The sequence below is a fragment of the Lynx canadensis genome, chromosome E2 (genome assembly GCF_007474595.2).
Source record: "Lynx canadensis isolate LIC74 chromosome E2, mLynCan4.pri.v2, whole genome shotgun sequence".
Lineage (NCBI taxonomy): Eukaryota > Metazoa > Chordata > Mammalia > Carnivora > Felidae > Lynx > Lynx canadensis.
The window spans coordinates 10,600,104-10,610,735 of record NC_044317.1 but is presented as its reverse complement, the minus strand read 5'-3'; the positions used below and the strand labels follow the sequence as shown (position 1 = coordinate 10,610,735).

The following is a 10,632-nucleotide window of genomic DNA, read 5'->3' as shown; positions in this document are numbered from 1 at the left end:
TAAACATTAGATTATCATGGCTTATCAGAGTGGAGCCAATGCAATCACAAAGATCCTTTAAATGTGAGAAAAGACGGCAGAAGAGTCAATGTCATACACTGTGATGTGAGAAACACTTGACCAGCCATCGCTGGCTTGGAAGATGGAAAGGTGCCATGAGACCAAAACTGGGGGCAACCAGCAGTTGGAAAAAGCCAAAAATGAAAAAGAGAAATTCCCCTCTAGAAAAATATTAAAATATCTAGGACATATTCAATTATGTTTTAAAATCTAATGTGATACTGATGAAGGAATGCACAAATAAATTAAATAGAAAATCATTTTATAGTCTCAAATACATCTGCAAATTTAGTATATGCTAAAGGTGATATCTCAGTTAAGTATGGAAAAAGAGAGCTTTGTAATAGAGGTATTGGGTTAATTGGATATCCATATGGCAAAAATAAAATTGTGCTCATGAATCATACTGATACTAAAAGAAATCCCAAATTGGTTAGAGATCTAAATATAAAAAGTGAAATTATGGAAAGAATCATGGTAAAATCCTCTAATACTTGTTAGTAGTGGAAGCATTTGCTAACTATGATTCAAATTCCAGGTGCAGTTAATCAAAATATTGTTAAACTGATTATATATTTTTAACTCAAGATGAGTAAAATGTTATATGAGAAAAATAAATACAATTATACCATGGAGAGTTAATGTTTTTAATATATAGTTTCTAAAAATAGAGAAACAGTCAATAACCCTGTAGAAAAAATAGGACAAGATATGGACAAGTCACAGAAAAACAATGCCAATGGCTCTTACTCCAACCCTATTTCTAGAAGTCACTTGTAAAGACATATATCTATGTCTGTACTACCCAAAGCAATCTACACATTTAATGCAATCCCTATCAAATAACCAACAGCATTTTTCACAAAACTGGAACAAACAATCCTAAAATTTGTATGGAATGGCAAAAGACCCCGAATAGACAAAGCTGTCTTGAAAAGGAAGAGTAAAGCTGGAGGCATCACAATTCCAGACTTCAGGTTATACTACAGAGCTGTAGTAATCAAAACAGATGATACTGGCACAAAAATAGAACATAAGTCAACAGAATAGAAAAATCCAGAAATAAACCCACAATTATATGGTCAATTAATCTTTGACAAAGCAAGAAAGAATATCAAATGGGGACAAGATAGTCTCTTCAACAAATAGTGTTGGGAAAACTGGACAGCAAAACACAAAAGAATGAAACTAGACTACTTTATTACACCATACACAAAAATCAATTCAAAATGGATGAAAAACCTAAATGTGAGACCAGATACCATAAAAATCTTAGAGAGAGCACAGCAGTTAATTTCTCTGGCATTGGCCACAGGACCTTCTTTCTAGATATGCCTTTTGAAGCAAGGGAAACAAAAGAAAAAATAAACTATTGGGACTACATCAAATCAGCAAAGCTAAAAGGCAACGTATGGAATGGAATAAGATATTTGTAAATGGCGTATCTGATAAAGGGTTAGTATCCAAACTATATAAAGAACTTCTAAAACTCAACACCCAAAAATCAAATAACCCAATTAAATATAGGCAGAAGACATGAACAAACATTTCTCCAAAGAAGACCTACATATGGCCAACAGACACATGAAAAAGTGCTCATCATCACTTATCATCAGGGAAACGTAAATCAAAACTCCAATGAGGTATCACCTCACACCTGTCAGGATGCTAAAATCAACAACACAGGAAACAGGTGTTGTTGAGGATGTGGAGAAGGGAGAACCTTCTTGCACTGTTGGTGGGAGTGCAAACTGGTGCAACCACCGTGGAAGATAATATGAAAGTTCATCAAAAATTTAAAAATAGAACTACCCTACAAATGAGCCGTCACACTACTGGGTACCCAAAGAATACAAAAGCACTGATTCAAAGGGATACCTGCACCCCTACGTTTATAGCAGCATTATTCATAATAGCCAAGATATGGAAGCAGCCCAAGTGTTCACTGATAGATTAATGGATAAAGAAGATGTAGCATGTATATTATTCAGCCATAAAAAAAGAATGAAATCTTGTCATTTGCAACAACATGGATGGAGGTAGAGACTATAATACTAAGTGAAATAAGTCAGAGAAAGTCAAATACCATATGATTTCACTCATATGTGGAATTTAAGAAACTAAACAAATGAGCAAAGGGAAAAAAAGAGACAGAAACAACCAAGAACCAGACTCTGAACGGTAGGGAACAAACTGATGGTTACCAGAGGGGGGGGGGGGGGGAGGGATTCCAGGTGAAATAGGAGATGGGGAATAAGTAGAGCCCTTGTCATGGTGAGCACTGAGTGGTTAAAATAAAAAAATATAAAAATATGCTTAAAAAATAAAGATACCTTGTTAAATACAAGAAAAGATGCATGTATTTTTTTTAATTTTTTTTCCGATCTTTATTTTAGAGAGAGAGTGCAACTCAGGGAGAGAGGCAGAGGGGGAGAATCCCAAGCAGGCTCCACACTCAGCATGGAGCCCAACGCGGGGCTCGATCCCACGACCCTGGGTTCATGACCCAAGCTGAAATCATGAGTCAAACACTCAACCCACTGAGCCACCCAGGTGCTCCAACAAGATGTATTCCCACAGAAAACTGTTGAAAGAACCAATTATTAGGAAATGGTTGGATAATCCAGGGCCTATCAACACGGAGTACTATACAACTGTATAAAGAATGAGGAGTGTCATGAGGTATGCCCTAAAATAAAAATGGCAAGATGACCAAAGCTATATTTAGTGCACCACAATGGATGTGCTTATGTCTGTGCTTTTTCTTTTAAATTTTTATTTTAAGTAGGCTCCACACCCAATGTGGGGCTTGAACTCACAATCCAGAGACCAAGCCTCATGTGCTCTGAGCCCTCACTGACTGAGCCCACCAGGCACCCCTTGTGTCTGTGCCTATAGGTATTTCCATTAAAGGAGCAACAGGAAGATAAACCACAACATAGTAAATTGAATCATGGTGGGGGGTGTAGGGCAAGTAGCAGAGAAGAGAGCTGCGGGAAAGGAGTTGAAATTGAATGAGTGAATAAGTTTTGTTTGGTAGATTTGGTATTGCAGGTGACTTTGTTTTCTTCAAATCCTAATGCAAATTTAAATTGTATAAAGGTCCTAAATACATTTCTTTTTTTTTTACACGTTTATTCATTTTTGAGAGAGAGAGAGAGAGAGAGAGAGACAGAGTGTGAGCAGGGGAGGGGCAGAGAGAGAGGGAGACACAGAATCCGAAGCAGGCTCCAGGCTCTGAGCTGTCAGCACAGAGCCCAACGCAGGGCTTGAACCCCCAAACCATGAGATCATGACCTGAGCCAAAGTCGAATGCTTAACCAACCGAGCCACCCAAGCACCCCATGGTCCTAAATATATTTAAAAATAAAACAAAGGTGTCTGTTGGTTTTCTAGGGCTTCCATACGAAAGCACCATAGACTGAGTGGCTTAAACAACAGAAACTTATTTCCTCACAGTTCTGGAGCCTAGAAGTCCAAGATCAAGGTTTCAGCAAGGTTGTCTTATTCTGAGAGTATGTCCTTAATTTATAGATTGCCACCTTCTTTTTTTATGTTCACATGGCATTCCTTCTACGTGTGTCTGTGTCCTAACGTCCTCTCATAAAAGTACCAGTCATATCAGATTAGGGTCCACCCTAATGACCTCATTTTACCTTAACTCCCTCTTTAAAGACCCTATCTGTAAATACAGTCACATTCTGAGGGACTGGGGGTTATGACTTCAACATGGGAATTTCAGAGGGACACAGCTCAGCCCAAAATACTGACCAGGAATGGATCAATTTGGTGGCTCTTTGAATAACCATACAGAGAGATTCCAAGTGACAGTGCATGCAGTAATCACACAGTACCTGCCTGGTTGATATGCCTGAAGGATGAAAGGAAATGCAGATGAGAGAAAAATGATTCCAGCTAATACACCCACTTATCAAATTGTACCTTCCCAGTGGATATGCTCTAGGGCGAAAAGGAAATGCAGAGGGCTATTTATCCTTCCTGGTGCTAGGTGTTCTGCAGAAGCCGCGGGACACCTTGGCTCAGACTGACAGAGGTAAGGCATTTTAGACGTAGAACATAGACTTCATGCATCCAGGAGCTAGATCCAATCTTTCTCAGGCCCTTAAACATTAAGGGAGATAAACAGTCACCCGAAGTTATCCCAGTTTCTGTCTAGAGGTGGATGGAGGAGCTGGGCTAGAAGTTCATGCTGTAATTTATGCCCTGTGTTCCCTAGGGCCCAATCATGGATCCTTCATTCCTGGTAATCTTTCCTTTGCTCCTGGCCCTGTCAACACCTTGCAATGCTTGTGATTGTAAAATTCAGCACCCTCAGACATATTACTGCACATCAGATGTCGGTGAGTCTAAGGGGACACCTTAGAGAAGTCTCCACCAAGGAGCTCTCACCATAGGGTGTAGAAATGCAGAGGTGGGGGAGCTCAGAGGTGGGTGATCTGATCAATGCCTTCATGAGACTTTGGATGTGGGAATCCTAGAGCAATGAAGCTATGGGCCCCTGACCCATTTCTTCCTCCTCCCAGTCATATTAGCTGATCTACAAGGACCAGGAAACAACACCGTGACAAAACAAGGTTTCAGAGTCAATGTCCTTAAGGTAAACTCAGTACCTCCTTTCTTCTTACCTCCTTTCCTCAAAATCAGCAAGACTATCTGCTCTTGCTGAGAGATTTGGATGGTTTCTGGAGCCTAGCAACTTCTATGTAAACCTAAGGTCCTAGTCACTCTTTCCCTCCCATTGCAGGTACTCAAGGCTCCCAGAGGCATGCCAACAATCCACGAGATCTACTCACCCATCAGTTGGAAAGACTGTAGTTATAGGCTGAGGACCACTCAACAATCACTATTACTTATCGCAGGTGAACATCCCTGTCCACATACAGCCCCTCAACCTTGCTACCTCCTCCTAAAAGGACCACCTGACTTCTGCAACTAACCCCACCAAGGACCAAGGGCCCCATTATCATGATCTGACAGACTCTTCCTGGGGCAATGCTGGACCCTCATTCATGGCTGACTCTGTACCAGCCTCAGGGGTTCTAGACCCTCTGGTCTGACTTCCCAGGGGATATGCATACATGGTATACTAACTCAGGCCATGCTCCCCCATCACTGCAGGCTATCTGAGGGGGGGCACATTGCGCTTCACAAGATGCCATCTGGTCTATTTCTGGTACCAGCTCACCAGAGAGCAGAGGCTAGGTTTTGAGGCAGCATACAGAACAGGATGCAAATGTCAAGTGAGTATGGTGATTTTTCTCTGCAGCCCAGGCACTACTCTTGTCCCACGTCCTTGTTCCCAGATCTTCCTCCCTGCTGTCTCCCTCTGGATGACCCTTGCTCTTTCACCTTCCTTCCATTCCCTGACCTCTTCCCACTGTTCCCTTTCTGTCCTTTCCTTCCTCACTGCTCCCCTTAGCCTCTCCTTGTTGACAGACCCTTGTTGCCCTTGTCGGTCCAGGATGGAGTGTATGAACAGGAAGTGGGCAGTTCTGTTATCTCCCTCCACACCTAGGTTCAGCCCTGCCTCCACTGCTGGCATCCCTGCCCTCAACCTGACTTTGGAGAGTGTGTGTGGAAACAAAAAGACTGTCACTACAAGGTATGGGAGGGAAACCATTCCTTGTTCTCCACGTGTGTGCCCTCCATGAATGGGTACTGTGAATGGACCCGCATCCAGATGAACTATCCGTACCAAACCTCGGCCCCAGCGACCTCTGTTCACTAGGCCCGGAATCATATAATAGAGTTTAACATTCTGTCTCCTGGTCTGGCTGCTGTTAACAGAACTGAGTTAGTTTTGTACACCTCCACTGAAGTGTACGCTTAAGTTTTGTTTACTTTCTGTAAGTAGTGTACGCATCAATAAAACTTACAAAAACAAATCCCAAGTTGATAAACCACCCTGATGACAAATTCCCTTTATCTTCTCGGTTCATCAATTATCTTTTATTTCTTCTTCATCCAGCAACCTCATGCCAGACTCTAATCCTTCTTATTCCACAATTCCTGACATTTCCTCATCCTCTCAAAGCAAGAGCCCTGGGTCCAAACAAAGGGACAGATCCAGATCCAATCTGACCAAGGTCACACTCCACCTGACACACCCTTAACCTTCCCCAGATGATTTGCAGAACCATAAATCACAGGAGAAAGGATATTCCTTGTTCCCACAGAATGAAGACTCACTTGCAAATATAAACATTGTTCCTTGTCATATTAAAATTCTGAAAATAAAAGACTTTTAAACTTTTATAAGAACACAAAAGGCAATATTTTTAGGACTTCAAATCACAAAAGTTCCAAAATATATGAAGGAAAATGTTGATAAATTCCACTACTCTAAAATAAAATATCTTTCCCCAAATAAACCAAAGTACCATAAACACTATAAAAATATAAGACACAGACATAGATTGGAATTGGAAAGGATTTACAGCTTTATGATAAAAATTAGGTCTGAAGAGTGTTTTGGGGAATTGGTTGAAGTTTCCCTTTGAACATAATTTATGAACTTAAAAATTTCCCAGAGTCCTTCCAAAAAGAGTGTCTTCTCCGTGTTATTATTTAATTTAATTATGTATTTTATTAATCTAATTTTATTTTGTTAATTATTTTAAATTTTGGGATCATTTTGGATTTACAGAGGAAGGTACCAAGATAGTACAAAGAATTCATACATATTCTTTACCTAGTTTGCTCTAATGGTAACATCTTATGCAACACTGGTATATTTGTTAAAGCTAAGACATTAACATGAGTACAATACTATTAACTAAATGACACTTTATTCAGATTTCTACCACTTTTCCCTCTTTTTTGTGCCAGAATCTAATCCAGGATACTGCAGAAATTAGTCTGGTCTGTGACAACTTTTTTTTTTTAATTTCTTGAAGTTTATTTATTTGTTTTTGAGAGAGAGAGAGAGAGAGAGAGAGAGAGAGAGAGAATCCCAAGCAGGCTCTGGGCTGACAGATGGGGGCTCAAACTCATGAACCATGAGATCATGTCCCGAGCCGAAATAAGAGTCGGACGCTTAAATGACTGAGCCACCCAGGCACCCCTGGTCTGTGACAACTTCTTAATGGAACTTCATTTTCAGTGACCTGGAAGTTTTACAGTGTACTGGTGTTCTGGAGACTCCCTCAATTTGGATGTGTCTGTTGTATTTTCATGATCAGACTGGGGCTGTCGATTTTCAAGAATAGCACAAAGAGGAAATACTTACTCTCATTGCACTGTATCACAAGTACCTAGCCTTGATATTACATCACTGATAGTGTTAACAATGATCACTTGGTTAGGCTGGGGTCCGCCAAGTTTCTCCACTGGAAAGGCACCGTTTTTCCTTTTTATACTCTTCGCCATGTCCCATTGGTTTTTAGTTGAATAATGGAATTTAGAAAATCGTATCTGGACACGGGTTCGTCATTGCTACTGGGGTGTCACTGCTTCCAGGCCTTCTCAGTAGACAGAACTAGGAAACATATGTATGCATATGAATTTAAGTATATCCACATGGTTATAACTATGACCCTTTCTCTCAATATATATTAAAATAAACCTGAGTTTCATACTAATGCCAACTACAGAATAATATAGTGCTCATTATAGCTCTCACCTATTGATTATTTGTACCTTTTTTTTCTGACAATAGGAAACTTGACTTTTATTTTATTATTTGTTCGAACCTAGTATATATGTAAAGTAGTTTCAGCATGTACCCCTGTAAAGTAAATTTACCAATATAGTACCAGGTTTATGTAGTTTTTAACATAAATCCACTCATTCAAACTCACATGCACACAGTTTCTACCCTAAGGCCCCAAAGGGTCCCAAACACACCTGGGTCCATTCTGGGAAAGGAGGCCCTAGGGGACATGGTGCAGACTCAGAAATCTGGGTGAACTTACATGCATTACCAGGAATAAAGACACCGCCTGATATTTCTACATCTACAATCCCAACCTAATTGATCCCGACCCCCAATTTCAACCTTCCAGTGAGCAGGTCTTCCCATTTAAAACTCTCAGAGAAACATAGATCTCCTGGCAGAAGGTCAAGAATGTAAGTAGACATGGTTATGGTTAATAGGCACAGAAGAGGCTGCCAAATCCACGCACCAATTGTCTGCGATCTCTCTCTCCCTGGAGTTCAACCAGTGACCTTGGAATCAGAAGAGAATTCTAGAAAAGAAGACTGTGGAAAAAATGGCACAGACTTAGGGAACCAAATGGGAACAGGAAGGTTTTCTGTGCCTATCAGGCCACACACACATGTGCACACACACACACACAGTCACAAAAATGTTTATAAATATTTGTGTATATGTAGGTGACATATATTTCCTAGGAAGCTTTATCTGCTGAGAGACTAAATGAAATGAAATTTATCAGTTGCATAGGGAATAGTTTCTTACATAGGGCACAAAAACCAGAAAGTATAAAAGACAAACTTATAAATTGTGCCTCATTAAAATTTAAAACTTTCATTCTTCAAAAGCTGCAATTCCAAAAATAAGAGAATGAGCCCCAGAGAGGGGAGTTAAATGCAAAACACATATATCTGACAAACATGCTATATCCAGAATATATTAAAAGAAAAAAAACCTCTTGCTACTCAAAAGGAAAAATAACAATAAAAATGAGCAAAATGTCTGAATAGACACTTCATAAAACATGATACATGGGATGCTCAGTGAGTTAAGTGGCCAACTCTTGATTTTGGCTCAGGTCATGATCTCACAGTTGGTGGGTTTGAGCCCTGCATCACGCTCTGTGCTCACTGCACAGAGCCTGCTTTGAATTCTCTGTCTCCCTCTTTTTGACATTCTCCTGCCCGTAAGTATGCTCTCTCTCTCTTTCTTTCTCAAAAACTAATAAACATTAAAAAAAATATTAAAAACAACATGATACAGGAATGGCCAATGGTCCCTAAAAATATTATTGGAAAAACACAAATAAAGCCTCTATAAGATACAACTTTGTATTCACTACAATGGCTAAAATTTAAAAGAATGACAATACCAAGTGTTGACAAGGATTTGAAGTAACTGGAATTCTTCCAGTTTGTTCTTGGGATTATAAAATATTGCAACCAACTTGGAAAACATTCAACATTTTCTTATGAAGTTAATGATACAATTATCATAGGATCAACAGATTACAAACATATTATTTATACAAATAATGAAAACAGAGAACTTCTTTAAAAATAAGGAGACTTGTAATGAATGTATATAATAGCTTTATTCATAATGGCAAAAATCCTGGGAAATAAACATTTGTTATCAGTAATTGAATGAATAAACAAATTTTGGTTTATTCATACAATGTAATAGTAACCACCAAGAAAAGGAACGAACTACCAGTATAAATGACAACGTGGATGCATTTTATAAGCATTGTCCTGAGAGGAAGAAACCATTTATAAAAGAGATTGCTAACTATTTATGTTAAATTCTAGAACATCCAAAATTACATTTTTAGAAAATAGGTCAATGTTTGTCTGGCCTAAGGGAATGATTAGCTCCAAACATGTATGAGAGACTTGGAGTATTTATGCTGTTTTTCTGTCTCTTGATTAAGATATTGTTACCTAGTGTATTTATTCACAAAAATTCTTTAGACTGTGTGATTGAAATGTGCAAGTTGCATTGTGTGTCCATTTCATTATAAATTTGATTACATCGGTAGCCATCATTTTATTACTTCTTGTGATTCCATGGGTTGGCTAGGTGGAGCCTCCCCTCCATGTGACACCATCTGCAATTAGCTGCTGATGGAAATGGACTGGAACATTCATTTACCACTGCCCATGTGTCCATTTATTATTATATGCTGAATTGTGCTCCCAAAATTTATATGTTGATGTCCTAACCCCCAGTACCTCAGAACGTTACTGTAGTTAGAGAGAGGGTCATTAAAGGCATAATTAAATAAAAGGAGGTCACTAGGGGTCATTGGGTCACTAATCCAATATGACTGGCATCCTTATAAAAAGAGATTAGGACACAGACACACACAGAGGAAGGGCCATGTGAAGACACAGGAAAAGACAACCATGTACAAGCCAGGGAGACAAGCCCCAAAAGAAACCAACACTACTCACAGCTTGGTCTTGAACTTCTAGTCTCCATAGTTGTGAGAAAATAAATTTATGTTGTTTAAACCAACCAGTCTGTGTTACTTCACTATGGTAGTCCTAGAAAACTAATGCAGGTATTTTTTAACTTCAGGTCATTTCTCTTTCCACAGAACCAATATAACCAGGAGCACTTCCTTGTCCTCTCTGAATTGGAAGAATTTTTCCCTCATCTCTTTGTCTGAAAGTCACCCTTGTGTTAGCATATCATATGGTAGCCATCCATTTTCACCTTGTTTCAACACACCAAGCCAGCCCATCTATTAACAACTCTGGGTCTGTCTTTGTCCATCAGGGGGTCAAATTTTGTGAGTAAAGAAAAAGGCTTGGTGCAGGTAGTGATGATAGGGAAAAGAGAAGACAAAGAGGTACACCAAATATAAAGAATGGGCAAAAACAGAAAGAAAA

The 10,632-nt window shown here is 39.4% G+C and overlaps 1 protein-coding gene across 1 annotated transcript; it reads left to right on the top strand.

The window, feature by feature from the left end:
* The first annotated feature begins 4,306 nt into the window (after positions 1-4,306).
* Positions 4,307-5,809, top strand: LOC115503111 (metalloproteinase inhibitor 1-like). The gene is made up of 5 exons (XM_030299149.1): positions 4,307-4,421; positions 4,605-4,678; positions 4,826-4,940; positions 5,200-5,321; positions 5,597-5,809. The coding sequence occupies exons 1-5, from the start codon at positions 4,307-4,309 to the stop codon at positions 5,807-5,809; spliced, it is 639 nt and encodes a 212-aa protein (XP_030155009.1).
* The last annotated feature ends 4,823 nt before the right edge of the window (positions 5,810-10,632 follow it).

What these genes read in the sequence shown, in the direction of transcription:
- LOC115503111 (XM_030299149.1), top strand. Translation starts at nt 4,307, where the DNA reads ATGGATCCTTCATTCCTGGTAATCTTTCCTTTGCTCCTGGCCCTGTCA. An exon ending in TCAGAGTCAATGTCCTTAAG is followed by an intron (nt 4,679 to 4,825) that starts GTAAACTCAGTA and finishes CTCCCATTGCAG; the next exon opens with GTACTCAAGGCTCCCAGAGG. An exon ending in GAACAGGATGCAAATGTCAA is followed by an intron (nt 5,322 to 5,596) that starts GTGAGTATGGTG and finishes CTCCACACCTAG; the next exon opens with GTTCAGCCCTGCCTCCACTG.